Here is a 20,174-nt window from a genome sequence, read left to right as displayed (position 1 = left end):
CCCGGGTCCTCCCTCTTCCCCTTCTTGAAGATGGGGACCACATTTGCTACCTTCCAATCATCTGGCACCTGGCCCAAGCACCACGATCGCTCATAGAGCCGTGCCAGGGGCCCTGCAATAACCCCAGCTAGCTCCCTCAACACCCTGGGGTGGAGAGCATCCGGACCCGCTGACTTGAACGCATCCAGCCCCTCCAGAAGCTCTCTAACCCGGTCCTCCCCAACCTGAGGTCTGAAGGCGATCCCCTCGAGTCCGGCTTATGTTTATGCATCTCAAGACTTGACAGCCAGAATTCCTAAGGGATGGAGAACTTACTATACTTAGATTTGGATCAGATATTCATGGTCAATTTAGCTGTTGTTGTATATCCAATCCCAACTGAGCTCAAGCAAAGAAGTATTTATGGTAGGCACATTTGAGCTGGCAGGCATGCTATGACACTCAGGCTTCTGGAATTATTCATTTAGTGCTCCAGAGATGAAAGAATAAGATTTACTAACCAGAGCGTTTACTATCAAAACAGAAATTTTGAGTTAACACAGGAAGACTGCTAGCCTTTGAAATGAAATGAATTGTTTGTGGTCAGCTGGTGAGACCCCACTGGAAATGAGACACTTGGAAAAAGGCTTGGTCTGAAACAGTTGATGATTCAGCAATGAGGAGGAAGCTCCAGGGCTAAGGACAGACATTCAAAAAGTCTAAGCCTGAATTGATTCAATCTTTGCAGGTTAGTCTAACTTAACTAGGCTAAATCAGTTTGTAAGTGTACAGACATCCCAGATATGCGGGCACATGCCTGCAGTGTCTCAAGCTGGACGCTGCGGGGTGCTAGAGCAGCCGTCCCTTCCCTTGCATAGTATTGAGCTGAGGGGGACATGGCTAGACCCCAGCAGGACACTCTGATTAGCCCAGCAGAGAATTGATAACAGTGTTTATCACCCCGAACTCGGTGTTTATCACCCCATTAAGAAACAACAGAGGGACATTACTAGCTACCTGTTGATTCTGCTTTTGTCCTATCTGCCACAGCATGAACTGTAGCTAGCATGTGGTCTGCTAGCTAATAAACAGACACCTCTCAGCAAGGCAAGAAATCCTGCTTAGCAGGAAGTGGTGAAGGGGGTGGGAGGAGCAGCCTGCAGTCTCTGCCAACCTCCAGCAAGGGAGCAGAGGAGAGAAGCCAACTCTGCTGTAAAGCAGAGAGCCCCACCCAGCCCAGAGAGCATGCCAGGATGCTGGGGGTGTCTGGTTTAACTTAAAATCAGCAAGGGGTCTGGAGACAGACATTGTATAAACCAGTTTGACCCAGATCAGTTAAGCCTGATACTACATTCAACCAGGTTTCTCAGACTGGTTTCAGCCATTTTGAAACTGATTTATGTGTACTAAACATCTGTTCTGTAACAGGTTTAAACCAGTTTCTGATTATCTAAACTGGTTTATGTGTAATGTCTGTCTGTAGCCCAGGTGTTCAGAATGCAACTTATGAATAAAGGATGAAAAGGATGACCATGTTCTTCCAACTGGTAAAGGAAAACATATCAAGAGGAAGTTGTTAGGCAGTGGAGAACTATACTATAGAGATTTGAAGACAGATAATAAGAGATAATAAGATACCACAGTGAAGAGTTAAAAGTACTACACATGAATATTTAGTAGGATCAACAATGGAACAAAGGAAGGAAGAAACCTTTGGTATTATGATAACTTATGAAATCCATAACTTTTTGCCTTTTTATGCACTTCCTTGGCTTGAAAATTGAAATTCAGCTGGCTGCTTTCACTTCCTTTTTATAGTCAGCTTCACATGTGTTTTTCATGCAATAAACTAGAGCTATGCTACAGTGTTTGTACTTACAACTCTGATCTTTTTAAATTAAATATTCCCTTACAAATATCTTGGTTAGGTTTTACATGTTTTTAAAGATATCCTACATTTTAAGTCTACATTATGAAATCTTGATATATACTAATTTTGTATTGTAAAGATTCTGGAAGGCTTTGTTACAGAATTATAAAACTGAATGTTTTGAGAGTTACTAACTTTTGACAAATTGTAATATAGAACAAGTTTTGTTTGCTTGCTACAGTGAATATTCAGCTCTTAACCTCTGTTAAAAATCATACCACTAGTGCACATCATAGCTGGACATTTGTGAGTCATTATATGCTTTGGGTCATTTCCAGCAGATTGGTCATCCCTCAGCACTAGAGAGTTATCATACTTGTAGCATCAATACAGTGAATTCTCACTTATCAAGAATTTACTATAAAGTTATCTTTTAATGTCAGGCTGTCGTAGGCCGAGTCACTGCTTTCCAATGAGAGGGCTAGGCCAGGGGCAGGCAAAATACAGCCCCAGGGGCCATATCCATCCTGCCAACTTATCCTATCTGGCCTGCCAGCTGCTGCCAGGAGCCTGAGAAGGCAGGGCTGAGCCCCACACCACTCTGCTCTGCCACATCCATAAACAGCTCATCAAAACTCATTTAGTGGCCTGTCAGCCCAAATAATTGTCCACTAGGGCTGTGCAAAACACCATCATTTCATTTCGACATCTATTTCACCATTTCAAAAGGACAGTGTTTCATTTTAGCATTTTGTTTAATTTCAAAGCACTATCCCATTTCATTTCATCGAAACAGTTGTGCTGTTTTGACATTTCACCCATAGGCTATAATGGGGAATCATAAAAATGCCTAAAATGTTGTCATTTGTTGCCTGATTTAGATTCAAATTGCAGGGATGGTAGCCCCTTCTGAGGGCATGAAGCTGCCAAGTTTCAAGGAGATAGGTGCAGAGGTTTCTTGGAAACTGCATCTCAAAGTCTTGAAAGCAAAAGTCATGACACTTGCCAACAGCAGCAGCCTCTTGTCATCCAGCATGCAGATCCAGGGGCTCACGCCCCCCCAGAGGGCTGCAGGGCTGTGCCAGATTCCTCCCAGTGGTGTGGGCCCCTGGATCTACACCAAATGACAGAAGGCTGCTGCTGCTGCCTGGGACCAGTGCTGGGCACAGCCTGCACCCATTGCCAGGCTCCATGGAACTCAGTTTGGGGGCAGGAGGTGGACCATGGCCCTGGCTGTGCCCGCCTCCCACCGCTGGGCTGCACTCTGAGCAGCTCCACAGCCCCGTGGAGTTCAGTGGGAGGCAAAGCACAGTGCAGGCTCTCCCTGCCACCCTCTACTGGGCTGTACTCTGTGGGGCTGGCAGGGCCAATCGGACTGTGCTCTGCCTCCTGCCGCCAAGCTGAGATCCATGGGGCTGGTGGAGCCAATTGGAGTGCAGCCTGGCAGTGGGAGGTGGGCAGAGCCAGGGCTGTGCTCCAATCGACTCTGCCTGCCCTGTGCAGCACAGCCCAGCATCAGGAGGCAGGCAGAGCTGGGGCTGTGTTCTGCCTCCAGAAGCCGGGCTGAGCTCCACGGGGCTGGCAAAGCCAATGAGAGCACAGCTCAGCGGCAAGAGGTAGGCAGAGCCAGGACTACACTCTGATTAGCTCTGCCAGCCCCATGGAGCGCAGCCCAGCAGTGGAAGGTGGGGAGAGTCGGGGCTGCGCTCCCTGCCAGGCTGAGCTACATGGGGCTGTGGAGCCACTCAGAGCACAGCCTTGGCTCTCCCCCAACTCTCACCACCAGGCTGCTTCGAAACTGGAAACGTTTAGAAACTTTTGATACATTTCAAGTGCGCTCATTCAGTTTCAAAGCTGTTTCAATGCTTTGTTTCATTTCGATTTCGCTGTTTTGAGCTCAAAACATGTTGAAACAGCTTTGAAATTAAGACTGAATTAATCAACCTATGATTTTATTCTGTTCTGTGGTTTTTCAGATAAGGTTTGTAGGTATATAAAACCATAAGCAAGCAAAATTTGGTACTTAAGTATAAACATCTGAACAAATCAATAGTCTTTTCAGACAGGAGGAGAGAAAATCTGGAATCTCAATAATAAGGTAAGTGAGGTGATATGGATACAGTACCTGAAGGACAGACATCAGTTTATAGCTGCACAATAATCCACACAGCAGAACCCAGGAATGGGATCTTTAGTTCTATAGCAAAAGATACAAATGATACAATCACATATAGCTATCTTGCTCACATATACCTTACAGCTGTCTTGAGAGTGATGGACAGTTAGTGCTAATGTGCTTCCAGACTGACATTTGTATTTGTTCTCTGCCTCTAACCCCTTTTAGTGGGAACTAGGGCTGGGACAAAGGGTAAATCTTGGATGTTGATGGTTAAACTGTAGTTAGATTTCATATGGGATAATTTCCTGCTATGGCTTAATTTGCTGCCAGTCCCATGTCACTCTTGTTATTTTACTGCCATTTAACAATTCCTGATAATAGAAGCTTGCCTTTTGCAAACTTGGTAAAAATAGAATTGATCCCCTGTAGAAGAAGACTTGATGCTGAACAGCATCCTGCATGTGTGATGTGTTGAGCTCAACCTTAAAGAGTTTTTATTTCTGACTTAGAAAGAGACCATTTTTATGGATATTGTTGCCTTGACAATAGACGAAGCACAGGAACTTGTGAATGTTCCAGGGTTCCCTATATGAAATTTGAACAGTTCATAACACATTCTAAAGTTTTAAAAGGTAGAAGTACTATAAAGAGGAAAATTAATGCGGGATAGCCATTTTGAGGGTTTAAAAAGTGTATTGGATTTACAATAGTGCTGATATTTTCAGTGTAAGGGTCTGATCCTGCAACCATTCTTGAGGGCAGTGGTCACTACCAGAAAAAGTAGATTCTGAATTAGAACTCACATAAACTGCTTGCCTAAAGCACTAAATTTGTTTCTTTATACTATGGTTTGTTGCTATTTTAAATAGTCCTGCTGGTATATATTTGCCATTAGGTTCAAAATGCATGGAGAATAGCTGGTAACAGTTAGGCAGAAATTAAGTTGAGAACACAGATGGCATATCTGAGTGTGTTTTGGACTACTTCAGTACTCTAATTACCAACAGTAACAATAAAATACTATTTATCTCTTTCACTCAATTATTATGTAATATGCTTAGTAAATTCTACATCCTGTGAAACAACTGAAGCATAAATTTATACCCTCAGTGGACTTATTGAAAATAATTATGTATGTACAAACCTCACCATTATAAAGTTAATTGGTCTCTGTGACAGAGTGGTCTGTCACCTTAAAAAGGGACAGCCAGCCCTGTTAAGGATGTTCACCTGTGGGGCATTCTGATAATGAGGGAACGTCCCACTGGGAACTTTAAATGCTCTCAGGAAAGAAAGCAGAGGAGGAAAGCCAGTTTGAAAAGTGGCTCTTCTCCTAGTGTCTGGAGAAAACAGAATTTGGTTTGTTTTGTTGTAGATTGAAGCTTGTGTTGTAGAGAATAAAACTACCTGAGAAATTAATGAAGGTGTTAACTCTCCTGCAATAGGGAGCAGGATAAGTGACTTATTTCCATTCTCTTTCTCATTGCCTAAAATATACCCTCTGTATAATGGTGTAAAAATACTACACATAGTGGTGGCAATTCAGGCCTATTGAGGCTAAGAGGATATTATTCACTTCTATTTATAAAACCACCGGAAGACACCAGTGTGATCAGTTCTCTGTTATACAAATGCATAGTAAAGGTCAGGGCTAGATTTAAAAAAAAAGATATTTAGGTACTAAGGCAGAAAAGCCTAGTAGGATTTTCAAAAGTGCATAGCTCCTAACTTTCAGTAAATACTTCTGTATCTACTCTACTCCCTGCTTCAAAGGCATTTGGATCCAAATTAAGACAAGGTGCAATAAGTAAGCATAAAAACAAAGTAAGTGGAGGTAGCTGGAAATGCCAAAAGTAACAGTGACAGAAAAATGATGGAGTGTACATTTCCATTTATCACAGTACATTACTTTAAGGATTATATGCCATTTATCACAATATATTACTTCAAGGATTTTAAACATATAAATCAATGTTAACTCTAAGAACAGATCCAACTGATATAGGATCAGTTTTTAGTAACTAGCACAATTCTAGACTCCGTCATTGTTGCTCTAGATTTCTTGTTTCTTGTCTGTAGAATGAGCCAGATGAATTGGAGGTTCAGTAATTGAATACTCCCCACCACCACAGTTGGAAAGGCCTGCTGTGTTGCTTGGCAGTCTGATAGAGGCTAGACATTGAATGGTCTAGAAACTTGTCCTGCCAAGCCAGGATTGATGCAAATTAACCAGGCAGTGGGAGACTGTTCCATTTCAAAGGATCTGACCTGCTTTGAAAACAAAAGGGGCATTAATTTACTACTAAGCGCAGTAGTAAACTACAACTGATTAAAAAAGGGGGGCATTTAAGAAAACCTCTAGTCAAAAGTGAACTCCTCTAGTTCATTTCTTCTTGACAAGAAAACCTCTAGTTCATTCCTTGTTGACAAGAATTTTTTAGATTAACAGTTTGTCATAAAATAGCAATTGCTTGAAATGAAAAGTTCACACAGGACCATGCCAGCTTCAACAGATCATCTGTCAGCCACAACTCGGGGTTCTGCTTTTTCTTTTAATGAACTACAGATTGTTACTAATATCTTAAAAACAAAATTAATCCCCATTAAATTAGTGCTGCTGGAGGCATGGCCAGAAAAGTTGCTACAGAGTGACAGGAGGAACTCCTAATATTAAATGCACCACTGGACTGGAGAGTTAAACTTGCCTTTTGCATGGCAGCAATATAAACTAGTGTTTCCCCTGTGACTACAGGCTGTGTAATAGATTTGCCTTTCTTTGAATTTGTTCTTTCCTTGCAGAGGACAAGCTGGAACAGCAGCATTCCCTGTTTACACGGTACAAGGACCCATGCAGACTTGGTCCTGGGGAGGAAAAACCATGGGCAATCGGTAAGGCTTTTGTCCTATCAGTGGTGAACCTATTTTAACCTTCGTTGCAATGCAGCACCTGTGTATGGTAGCATGTGGCACATCAAATGGATGCTAGCAATAATTTAGTAGCAATTAAATATGTACAAGCTGCAGTTTTCAGTTACTATCTCTAACAACGTATATATAAGCATAAATTCATAAATTGTAAGGCCAGAAGGGACCTCGGAAGATCATCAGGTTCAGCCCCATGTACCAAGCAGGAAAGATAACTGGGGGTCAGGTGACCCCAGCAAGGTGACTGTCTAGTCTCCTCTTGAAGATTTCCAGGGTAGGTGATTGTACCACCTCTGGAGGGAGCTTTTTTCAGTCTGGACACCCTGACTGTGAAGAAGTTTTTGCTAATGTTGAGCCTGAATCAATCTTTGAGGAGTTTGTGGTCATTACTCCTGGTTTTCCACTTGGGTGCCCTGGTGAACAGTTGCTCACTGAGCCCTTGATGTACTCCCCTAGTGTAGTGGTAAGTTGCTACCAGATCCCCTCTCAGCTTTCTTTTCCTCGGGCTGGAGAGTCCCAGATCCCTCAGCCTTTCCTTGTATGGCTTGCCTTTTTAAGGCTCTGATTATATGGGTGGCTCTTCTTTGGACTCTCTTAAGCTTGTCCATGTCTTTGTTAAAGTGTGGTGCCCAGAACTGGATGCAGCACTCCAGCTACACTCTCACCAATGCTGAGTAGAGCGGAAGAATCACCTCCTTGGTTTTGCATCGATTGATACATGCCAGAGTATTATTTGCCTTACTGGCTACAGCATCGCACTGCTGGCTCATACTCATACTGTGGTCTATTATTACCCCCAGGTCCCTTTCATTCGTGGTGCTAGTCAGTTTAGTGCCTCCAAGCCAGTAGATGTGTTGGGGGTTGCTTGTCCTGACGTGGAGCACTTTACATTTCTCAAAGTTGAACTTCATCAGGTTCCAATCCACCCAACTTGCTAGCCTATCTAGGTCTGCCTGTATCTGTTGCCTATCTTCAAGCGTGACCACACTCCCCCATAACTTGGTGTCATCCACGAACTTGGCCAATGAGCTCTTCAACCCCACATCCAAATCATTAATATGGATGTTGAGAAGTACTGGACCAATCGCCAATCCCTGGGGGACACTGCTGCCCACTTCATGCCAGGATGATACAGATCTGTTCACGACGACTCTCTGGGTCCTATCCTGCAGCCAGTTTCTCACCCACCTGACTATCTCAGAGTTAAGTCCACAATCCTCCAATTTTCTCACAAGGACATCATGGAATACTAGATCAAAGACCTTCTGGAAGTCTAGATATACAATGTCAACCTGCTCTCTTGTGTCCAGGTGGTGAGTTACCTGGTCATAGAAGATGAGGCAAGACCTGCCCATGACAAAGCCATGCTGGCTGTCATTCAGAAACTTACCTTCTGCAAGCTTATCACAAATAGACTCCTTGATGAACTTTTCTAGGCTTTTCCCTAGGATGGCAATTAGGCTGATTGGCCTATAGTTACCTGGATCCTCCCTCCTGCCTTTCTTGTGGATGGGCACAACATTGGCCCTCTTCCAGTCCTCAGGGACTTCTCCAAAGAACCATGAGTTCTGGAAAAGTTTCACCAGGGGTTTTGCAATGACTTTGGCCAGCTCCTTCAGCACTCTTAGATGAAGATCATCCAGTCCCGCTGACTTGTATACATCCAATTTTATTAATTGTCCATACAACAATTCTACAGCAATAGTAGGAAGGTGATTATTCCTACCATACTCGTCCTCTAATCTATCTAGCATGGTTTTCCTCTTGGTCTAGTGAAAAACTGAGGGAAAGAAGTCATTCAGGAGTTCAGCTTTCTTCTGGGTAACCAGCTCTCCTGAGTTGCTGAGTAATGGTCCCACACTCCCATTTGTTTTCCTCCTGTTCCCTATGTAGCTAAGGAAGGACTTCTTGTTGTCCTTGATTCCCATTGCTAATCTAAGTTTGGTCACCACTCTAGCCTGTCTTATCTGTTCCCTGCAAATTCAGGCCATCGTGGAATAGTCCTCCTTGGGGCCCGCCTCAAGCTTCCATTGTTTATAAGCCTCTTTCTTCTTTCTTAAGAGGACCATGATTTCCCTGTTTAGCCAAGAGGGCTTCCCAGCCCTTCTGTTATCTTTTCTCCCCCATGGGAATGGACTTCCTTTGTGTTTCAAGGATCATGTCCTTAAGGAACAACCACTCTTCATGCACATCTTTCACCTTCGGTCCCTGGTCCTGCAGCACTTACCCTACTAGTGACCTCACCTTGTCGAAATTTGCTTTTTTGAAGTCCAAGACTTCAATCCTGTTATCTGATTTGTTTGCCCTATGTCAGACAGTGAACATGATGGTTTCGTGGTCACTGTTGCCCAGACTTCCCTCTATATTTAAGTTGGTCACCAGATCATCTCCTTTGTCCAGGACCAAATCCAGCAGAGCATCACCTCTGGTTGGCCCATGCACCTCCTGAGTCAGGAAGACCTCCTTGACACAGGTCAGGAAGGATCATGACCGATCCAACTTGACCAAGTGTTCCTCCCCAGAGATGTCTGGATAATTAAAATCGCCCATGACAACTATGTCACATGCACGTGCGGCCTCAGTCAATTCTTGGGTGAACTCCAGATTGAGTTCCTCCCCCTGCTTTGGTGGTCTGTAGTATACACCTACAGTTAGGTAACTCTCATTGCGCGCCCCCTGCAACTTGACCCACAGGGTTTCAAGTTGCCCATTTTGGGAGCTGATATCAGCCTCCAAGGAGGTATACTGCTCTTTCACATAGGGAGCAATGACTCCACATTTCTTCCCTACCTGGTCGCTTCTATGCAGGGTGTAGCTCTCTATAGCTACACTCCAGTCATGTGAGGCGTCCCAGCAGGTCTCCATAATCCCTACTGGGTCATAATGCACACTGGAGAATAGGAGGGCTAACTCCTCCTGCTTGTTCCCCATGTTCCTGACATTAGTATATAGGCACCCGAGTCCTCCTACTGAGGCCCCCATTTTCCTGTCTCAGTGATGGGGAAACTATTCCCTCAGCTCCCACAAAAGTGGCTCTCCCAGTGTCCCTATATACAGGGCTTACTTGTATGTTGGTCCCAGGACATGTTTGAATTTGTGTATCCCTGTCCCCCAGCAATCTTATTTTAAAGCCCTGTCCAGAAGATCAGCATCCTGGCTGCGAACAGGGACTTACCTTTCCTTGTGAGGTGGATGCCATCCCTTCCCAGGAGTCCTCTCCCCCTGAAGTGCGTGCCGTGGTCAAGGAATCCAAAGCCTTTTCAGTGGCACTAGCATCAGACGCACTGGTTCACTTCCTCAATTCATCCTCCCCTTCTGGGACCATGGCCTGAAACAGGGAGCACAGAAATAAAGACTACCTGGGCCCCTGACCCCTTGAGCCCAGCCCCCAGAGTCCTATAGTTGCTCATGACCTGGTCTGGATTACTCCTGGCCATGTCATTAGTTCCCACATGGATGAGGAGCATGGGGTAGTAGTCAGAGGGCTGGATGAGCCTGGGGATCCTCTCCACTACATCTCAGATACGAGCCCCTGGGAGGCAGCAGACCTCATGGGCTAGGGGGTTTGGCCGGCAGATGGGTCCCTCACTGCCTTGCTGGAGAAAGTCCCTGACCACCACCACCTTACACCTCCTCTTGGCAGTGGTAGCAAGCAGCTTACCCTCCTCCTCTTCCGGTGTTACCCCAGAGCCCTTTAGTCTCTCATGACCTGGTCTGGATTACTCCTGGCCATGTCATTAGTTTCCACATAGATGAGGAGCATGGGGTAGTAGTCAGAGGGCTAGACAAGCCATCCTCCTCTTCCGGCCACCTCACATGGGAAGGGGAGCGTACCTGTTGTGCAGGGCCAGGGAGGAGCTGCCCTGGCCCTGTGTTTCCCAGAACGTGAGGTGACTGTCTTCCAGGTTGCTCTGGGTAAACCCCAACATTTCTTAACTGGATTAGAAAGGACAAGGCTTACAGCCCCTGAAGAGAGGACAGATATTTCATTAAACCCATATATCACCTTACCCTAGTCCAAAAGCAACTGCAAAGTGAGTTTAAAATGATATCGCCTTTAATGCACTTTGATTCACGCCTGTATGCTATCTTTGTACTTCCATAAATAACTACACAAGGTGCAAGCAGCAGTATGTATGCTGATTCAGTCACTTGTTCCTTTCTGTTCACAGGTACTTTGCTAGATCCTGAAGGATTATATGATGATGAAGTGTGCACTCCAGATAATCTACAGAAGTATGCACCCTCTCTCTCTCTTTCATCATTTAGTCAATTCCCTGTGGTTTCCAATTCTGGTTTAGTCCAGTGATTGTCAGTCTTTTTAGACTTAAGCCACCCACTGGAAAATGCTAGCTTTTAACTTTCACTCATATCTTAACTACAGAAAAATAACAGAGCAATTATTTCAAAGAACTTAGGAAAAACCACAATAGGTTGGCATGTTTTGACACTATGGATTCCTATTTGGAATCTCTGATTTTATCTTGTGAAACTTGTATAGATGTTTGCACACCTAGTATTGTGCAGCCCCCCATTGGACCCTTAAAGGGATCTCAAGGTACCCCATGGTGCGATGGCCTGGCTGAGAATCACTGTCTACTCTACTTACTATTTGACATTTTAATCCATGATACAAGTGGTTTAAAATGACTGTCTTAATGGCTATTTAGTCCAGTGCAGGGTGGGACAAGTGTCTGTTTTTCAAGCCCCACTGAACATATTATTTGACAGAAGTGGCAAAGGGATCAAGAATGTAATTTGTTTTGGAAGCTTTACTTCTTTTGCATTCTTATAGATGGTGCCTGCTGACCTGTGTGGGCTAACAGGCACACTTCACAATGCTGCCAAACTGGGCATAACACAACTTGTTTGAGGTCCTTGCTGCAGCTAGCCAACCCAGCAGTTTTTGCTCTAGCAGTGAAGCAGCTAGTTGAATAAAATAAGAACTCAAGCCAGGCAAAATCTGTAAATTTTGGAAATCTATATATAACTAAAAGTGCTGTCATAACCCTTCTAAGCTCCCATAAAGCAAGCAACAAATATAGGGTAAAAAATGAATGTCCCATCAGACATGCCAAGAAAAAATAGGTGAATATCAGGTACACACCCGTTCTTGCTTCTATTACAGCATATTTTCACAGTGTGTTTGATAATGAGAAATAAAACTTTAAATCTTATATGCGTCTCCTAATTGCTACAGAATATGCAAAAGACCACTTACTGAAGGAGAAACATGCTTGAGGAAGCTAGATAACATGATGACATCTTAGTACATCTTAGTGTAATATTCAAAAGATTTGCTAGTCCTCCTGAAATCTTGTTTTTTTACTGATAGCTGGTTTAGTAAACCAAATAAGTCATACTAATGACTGTGGCAGGGTATTCTGGGTCAAACTGATGAATAGTATCAAAACATTCAATTAACTAATTTTCTGTCTACCTGAAATCCTGTTGAAAGGAAAAATAATTATGGCATGTTTATATGGGACAATCCGTGTGTGTGTGTATATGTATGTATGTATGTAGCTAGCTCTGGTACTAGGAATTGCATTAGTTTAGTGTTCTTCCTGGGCTACTCATACACATTCACCTTGATTTGAGATTTGATTGTTCAAAGCCTATACAGATTTTGAAGATCAAATCTATATCTGGCTACTATGCAACAATCTACAAATCATAACTTGTTCTAACATCCTATTATTCATAATCTTGAACTGTTCAGTCAGAAGCAATATTAAGGGCAAACTTCAACAGACCTGCAAAAACTGTCCACAGTTGTAGACATATACTTGTAAGTAAAAAATGTGATGCTGCAATGCAAATAATGCATCTGTACAAAAAAAAGAGGGTGAAATTCACCAGCACAGCCAAATTTGCAAATGTCAGTACAAGGCTTTGTCTAGCCTGGTCTTAAAAACCTCAGAGGCAACTCTTAAAACCCTTGACCACCTATCTGGCTAACCTGTTCCAGTGCTAAATCTTCCTAATATCTAACCTAACCTAATAAAATAAAATAATTGAAAAAGTCTTCAATGTTACTGAAAGATTAAATTCCAGACTTCCTATCTGCCTGGATGGGTTTTCAGGACTCTCCACTCCCCTAGAGTGCTCAGCAGTTTCTTCAGTCTGGTCCTCAGTCTGAGAGAGAAATATAACATCCTGAGTTTTGCTGCCAAGGTTTATAACTGCATTTATTTTTAACTTTTAAAATCCACATTCCAGTAATAATTTGTTATTTAAGACTTCTATTTTACAAAGGCATTTTAATTAATTTCTCTAAAGCTGATTCAAACCTGATGTACTGATAAGTGGCTAGATCATCTAAAATTGTATCCTAAGCATGAAGAGGGAATGATACTTCTAGCTGCCCAAATTATATCATTAATTTAAATGGCAAACAAGGTCGAGTTTAAAATAGATCCTTGCAGGAATCCTTCAGTAAAATTTGGCAGAGATATGAAACCATCCAATTTAAAATGCATTTTATGTTGGCTTTAATAGTTTTGGAAAGCGCTCAGATTATCAGACCTCTATCACCACTAATTTCCTGCAATTTATTAATAAAATTAAACAGTTCACATTTGTTATCTGATTTAGATGAATCAATTAATGTAACAGTGTAGAAATGCCCTTTGTTAAAAAGATAAACTTCTTTCATTCTAGGTACAGCAAGCTTAAATTTTAAACTGATCAGGAGCATATGCTTAGTGCAAATCAGGAACTTTGTGGAAATTTGGAATCTACTAACTAATCTGTCCATAAATCTGGAACAGGTTAACAAAGTGGATATAGACCTATTACATAATAGACCCAACCTTGGAACAGTGTAAGTTACACAAACTTAAAATCTGAATGGATATTAGCTGTGAGACTGAGCTGATAACTCATGATAAAAAACTTACCTTGAATGTGAAATTTGCTGTGGAGCAGGAGGCTGTTTGAATCCTGAAGAAAGGCTGCACCAGGGCAGAATATCTGCTGGCTCTGCAGAAGTACTGGATATGTATATGAAGACCAAATCTCCTTACACAGCATAAAAGGATGCATGAGGAAGAAGCCAAGAGACAGGATTCAGTTCCATGTTTATGTAGATTCCATGACCCCGGTCTCCAGCATTCTGTAGGTGGAAAGGCTTTGGCCTACGATTGAGGCCAGATGTTATAATAATATCAGGTGGGGTATTGGGACGCCTGAAAGAGTAGACCTACATTCATTTTCTGATTTGTGGGATGACTCACCCAAACTTTGTGTTGAAAGGTTAAATGTCACCAGTTACAGCTCCCTAACCTCCATGAGTACATCTACACATACAATTATTGTGAAAAAAAATCTACATGTGTACAGCATCTACATGCGTACAGCAAATTGAGCCAGACCCAGCTGGCTAGGCTGACAGGGTGCAATTTATGCCCCCAATTACTATCTACACATGTGTTTCAGCACAATAAAGTACTGTGCTCTAGGATAGTACTATCCCTGACACTACTATCCTACGGTAGAGTTAGTTTACTAAGCCCTAATGCCAGTGCACATGTAAATGGTGATACTTTACTGTGGAGCTAATTAGTCTACATTAAAATGCATATGTAGATGTACCCCATGTGTCGTTATGTGCTAGTGTTCAGCACAAAAAATCTGATCACTATTAGAAATGATTTTGGTTGATTACCTGGGTTGATTGCTCATACAAAGTTCTCTGATACGTGTAAATCTAAACCTTAATGTGACAGGTAGCAATTAAAACTCCTTTTTCATGAGCACTTGTGTAGGTAACTCACTCAATGAAATGATCACAAAAAGTAAATATAAAAGGGTTGCAAGTATGACTGAAGCACATCTATCTTTTTACTGAAAGATACAACATAGAGAATTTTCGGTATTGGTCCAGCCCTGCTCAAGTGTTTGCTTTAACAAAGTAAACATTGGCAGCTTACTTTCAGGAATGATCCATTTTATCACAACCAGATTGTTTTCTTGAATCTAAAAGAGAATTTCACAAATAGCGTAGTTTTCAGAGCTGGCTATAAAACAAACAGTTTGATTTACCATATTACAGATTGAGAATGCTTGAATAAATTAACATAATTTATTAGATGATCGTTCAAATTTGAAATAACACAGATGAATGAAAATTTCCCTTTGTGAGCTGGGTATTAAGTTTAGGACTTCAATGATGATCAGAACCTTGATTCTTAAATTAATCAGAAGCCTTCATTTGCCACAGACTTATAACCTGCCATAGCTTTTTGTTACAGTTTTTATCTTTCAAAGGTTGGTAAAGCGCTGCTTATAAGAATCAAGTGTAATAAGTTGCATCATTTGCATTTATTCCTAATTTGCCAAAAAATTAATGTTTCCTGTTAGTGTTGTAATACTTGCCTTTTTCCAGTTCAGAACCTTCTACAGTAGGGGATGTTGAGAAATGGTGAAACCAGGGGATGGTTTTCACTCTCAAACATTTCAAACAGGTCTGGTGTCTCTCATCTAACACACACATGCCCATATACACACACAGGAGAATTACTGATGATGTCACCCTTTCAAAATCATTTAAAAATGTCAGGTAATCAGGTCATGTCTTATTTTTTTCCAAGGTAAACTTAAAGGCTTTGTACCTGCTAGGACCCAAGTTCATGGCTCAGTGTTTCTCCTGCGACAGTTGATGATGTAGCTTAATGATGTAATCAACTCTTACAAGGGAAACCACAAAACCCTGAGCTCAGGTTCTGGCAGGTAAGTAGAGGAAATGATTTTCAACTATTCTGTTTTGAAAATCATTTGTTGGTACATTTGGGGCCAAATTTTCAGAAGAATCAATGCACAGTGTACACATTTGCATGCCTAAGTTACATGCAATATTACTATTGCTGCATTTGCTAATAAGCACTTGTAAGTCTGATGTCCTGCACGTGCAGTTGCTGCAGCAGTATGTGCAAATGCATGTACAAAATGTGCACACATTGTTGCTTGCACAACTGTGCATGACTTTTTTCCACAATTACAGAATAGAGCCCATTACGTTTACACATGTATTATTAATAATTTTAATTTTGTATTTATTTTTAACAGAACTCCTTGAGCACAAGTTTATCCCTTAATAGGATATAAGAAAGTAAATCAGTGCTACTTCCATGTCTGATGGTTTTTACTTTTGCAATGTAGTCAAGATATATATAATTGACCAGACTAGTACAGAGGTGATTTGTAAAAGTTAAATTAGGAGAGGAGTGGTGTATTGGCCCTAGTGCAACACTGGGCATTAGAAACTCAAATTCTAATCTTAATTATCACCAGATATGACAGCAGCTAGCATGACTAAGGACCTGTTACACCTTGTGCTGTAAGCCAGACAAATGTTGATCACCTTAGTGCTAGATTGGAGTTTGGAGCAGTCACACCTTAAGGCTAAAAACATTCTGACTGTCCCACTTGCACAGCTGTGACTTGCCACTAGAGGCCTGGTGAGCAGGGCTGGTGAGCCAGGACAAGATCTTATCCCTGCTGTCTGGGCAGGGGTGTGAGAGATGGGTTGAGAGGGGTGGGGGCAGGAACATGCAACTACCAATATCACCTGCCTCCCCTGGAGCCTGGTGCAGGCAGTATGCTGGTGGCTCCCCGTGATGAGGCATTGCCTTCCCCTCATCCTTCTCTCCCCTCCCCTCCCCACCATCACTACCGCCACTGCTAAATGCTCCCAGCAGCCATGGGAGGAAACCAGCAGGGCAGTGCAGTGCATTTCTCCTGGGTGAGGCAACAATGGAGCAGTCAGTGCCTCCCTGGGCCAGGTAGCAGAGCCAGTGCCACAGCCCCCCCCCCTGCACAGTGCCCTCTGCAAACTTGGCACCATCTCACACAATTTTCCTCTTTCTCTTGTGCTGGCTCATGCTCTGGCTGCCCTGCAGCAGCATCCTCATGCACCAGTTCCAGTTTTCCATGCCTCACTCCCTGCCGGCTCCAACTTACCTCAAGCTGTCACCATCTTCAGCTGAGAACTGAAACACTATGTGGGGAAGGGTCCACTGCATCCTAGGATACTGGAGGACTTCAGCTTGAGTGCCACAGCTGTGGGGAGTGAACGCACTTTAATAGAACAGGAGCAAGGTTATGCAGATCACAGAGAATCCTGCCCTAAAGTGTAACTTTGAACCACATTATGAGTGCTTTAAGCCAGTTAAAAGTGTTGAGCTGGTTAAAACCCAGTCTAGGAGTTAAGAGGTCCAGGAGCCACCTAAAATTACCATGTAACAAGGCCCTAAAGTCCAGCAGGAATTATACCTACCTACTTTAAAGGGGTGTAGTAAGGACTTTTTAACCTCTGTATATTGCCATATGAGAATAAATCAAATCTTTTTTTAACTAGTATTTAGTTTGAGTTTAGATTAAATGTAATTGTTTCAGTAATACTCTGTCAAATACATAGATTCAAACTGATAAACCAGTTTATGATACTGTTCAGGGATCCTATGCAAAACATTCCTATCCAAATTCAAGTGATTTAGAAAGGCATTACACTGAGATACATTTGTCCACTCTGATCAAAGCACAGAAGTCTATTCTAAAGTAATCTGCAAGACTTAGTTTCCTGTACTGGTAGCTGTATAAATATTAAGTTTCAATGAGGAAAGACTGATGCAATACACTGCAGGTTTCAGGAGCAAAATCCACTTCCTAAAGCTATAGGATTCATCTTGACCCAGAAAATTCTGCTTTCCATGGTACTGACTTTGGGCACTGACCGACATGGACAGAACTTAATGCACACATTAAGAGACTCACTTTCAGAATGTAAGAGCAGAGTTTTTGCACTTAAGTCATCTGCAAATTACTACACCCTTCCACAGAAAAAATATATAGCTGGAAAAAGGGATTTTGGACCACAACTGATTATACTGTAAATCCTCTCAGCAGGGACCAGCTGTTATTTTGTGTTTATCAATACCCAGCACAAATGAGTACCCATGGGCCCTGTCGTAATACAAAAGATGGTACCTTGTCATACACATTGGAATAGAACTGGAAGACCTTTAATAGGCCTGTGTTTTTTGTAAAACAGGGTGCTAGAAAATGAAGAAGGAAGGAAAGGGTACCTAGTCTATCCCACCAGCAAGAACCATAGTTCAAGTCAAAAGGGGAGGAAGTCATCGCTAAAAGGCAACGGGAGAAGGATTGACTACATGCTTTACACAGAAGAGGGTCTCTATCTGGAATGGAAAGTGGTGAGTTTTACAATAAAATAAACTGTAACTCAGTGTGAAATGCTTGGACAGTACATCAGCTCCTATGGGTTTCCTGAGAGGAGTTAATTTGAATTCAAGTTTCTAAAGGGTCTTTAAAGGAAGTCCATCATTCAGACCCTTTTTGCTGGTATTACCTGACTTCTTCTGGATTCTGGGACTTCTGGAGTGAGAAAGGAGTGACTTTTGTAGGTATAGGAGTGATTTACCAGCTTCTCAGCTGTACAAGCAATATCAGATCATGTTTGATCATACTTCTATGAACATAAGCTGAGGATCAGGAATGCATAAAACCTCAAAAACAGGCTTAGCTGAAAGGAGTTTGATGCCCAATTCCATATTTTACATAGCACTAGTGAGTGTGTGATCTAATATCTTTTAATATATTTGTGTAGTAACTAGCAATTGGTTGGGGACTCCAGGTAATCAACTTGTTACTAACTGCTGTAATACAGGTCATGTCCTTAAATTTATCAGAAATAATTATTGTGGGTCAGAAGCTTTTCATCCTTACATCTACTAGCATTCTTATCTTTTATGTGATGGTCTCTGAACTTTTCTTAAAACTTTGTAGTTTATCCTTTTTGAATTAACAGATGATGATGACAAAAAAAATCTTTTCATACAACCTTCATCTAGTACAGGGCTTCCCAAATTTTTAAGTGGCTGCTGCCCGGCAAACCACGGCCCAGCAGTCACAGCCGACCACGGCCAGAATTTCTGGCCAGCAGACAGGTAAGGATACCCCCACCCCTCATACGGGAGGATGGTCCAAACCCTGTGCTACCATGGGCCCCTGTGAAAGGAGCCTCTCCACCTGGCTCTGGGGGGCCACGGTTTGCTGGTCCACAGCCACTTCCAGTCCAGCAGCTGACCATGCTGTGGACCAGCAGGCAAACCATGGCCTGAGATTGAGAACCCCTGATCTAGAAGATCCTTAAAAGGGTTTTATTTTATTCTAAATAAACCTTCACCATAATCCTATATTATAGACAGAGTTGGTAACACTGTCCATGCATAACATTGCCTGACACTGCTCACTGTAGGACCACCAAAAAGGCAAGGTCCTGTGTAAAAAGAAGTCTGTGAAAATGTAAGGGCTCTATGTATGCATGTGCATGGGGAGGGCAAATTAATTGTGCCCAGGCATCCTTCATTCTGACATTTTCTAATTTTTGAATGCTTAACTTTGTAACCTGAGGGTTTTTTAATGCGTGTATATAGTTATATAATAGGTGATACAGTTAGAACAAGGGTAGGGAAAATTACTTTTAAGTATTAAGAAGTATCTATACAACTGTTTCTGTGAGAAGCTCCACAGGAGATGGAACAAGAGAGTGGTGTTATGTAAAGGATATTTCATTTTCTGCACCCAAAGAAACCTATTTAAGATTGTCTTCTAAGCAGAGAGGTTAGTTTGATAGCTAAATTTGCTGAAGTACCATGTGCACTGGACATGCTCCATCCTGGAATTGAACAGAAGTTTCCTTACCCTTGTTCATCTGACTGATGTAGACTGGGATATAGGGAGGTTGAGGAGCTGGACCCAAAGGAATAAGTAGGTGCTTGACTAGAAGGAGGACTGGGACTAGAGCAGGCTAGCAGGCTAGAGGGATCTGTTTAAAAAAAAAAGACAACATTCCCTTCAGTACCTAGGTTGCAACCAGAATGCCTGAATCTTCATGTTCTTCTCCTGCCAACAAATATCTATGAAACCAATTGTCAAAACAAGTGCCTTACCTCCCTCTGATAGCTCACAACTTGACACCACCTTCTCTGTTAGCTTGAGTGGCGGAGGTTCCAACATTTCTAAACTCACTTATAGCAATATGGTTGCACATGATGAAATATGGATTTCTCTCTTTTTTTTTCTTTTTAGTTTTTTTCCCCCTAAGGATAAAGGAAATGACAGTAGATTTAGGGAATGCCAAAATTAAGCTTGCATGTATAAGCTTAACTTGTCTGCCTTATACATATTCATTATGGTATGTTCTAACACATGATTGCGTAATGTTTCTACCCCATGGGATAGAATGGGCAGCATTCA

At 42.3% G+C, this 20,174-nt stretch overlaps 1 protein-coding gene across 2 annotated transcripts in view; it reads left to right on the top strand.

Annotated features, from left to right (window-relative positions):
• SMPD3 (sphingomyelin phosphodiesterase 3) overlaps window positions 1-20,174 on the top strand; it is a 217,077-nt gene that overhangs the window by 188,771 nt on the left and 8,132 nt on the right. For both annotated transcript variants that reach the window (XM_019505918.1, XM_019505919.1), the window contains exons 5-7: window positions 6,768-6,857; window positions 11,066-11,129; window positions 17,947-18,109. In XM_019505918.1, the coding sequence (XP_019361463.1) occupies window positions 6,768-6,857; window positions 11,066-11,129; window positions 17,947-18,109 (317 nt within the window). The remainder of the gene's footprint in view (window positions 1-6,767; window positions 6,858-11,065; window positions 11,130-17,946; window positions 18,110-20,174) is intronic.

The sequence above is a fragment of the Gavialis gangeticus genome, unplaced genomic scaffold (assembly GCF_001723915.1).
Source record: "Gavialis gangeticus isolate Ggan-Ray unplaced genomic scaffold, GavGan_comp1, whole genome shotgun sequence".
Classification (NCBI taxonomy): Eukaryota; Metazoa; Chordata; order Crocodylia; family Gavialidae; genus Gavialis; species Gavialis gangeticus.
The sequence above is the reverse complement of the archived record's forward strand: the minus strand, read 5'-3'. Positions and strand labels throughout refer to the sequence as shown.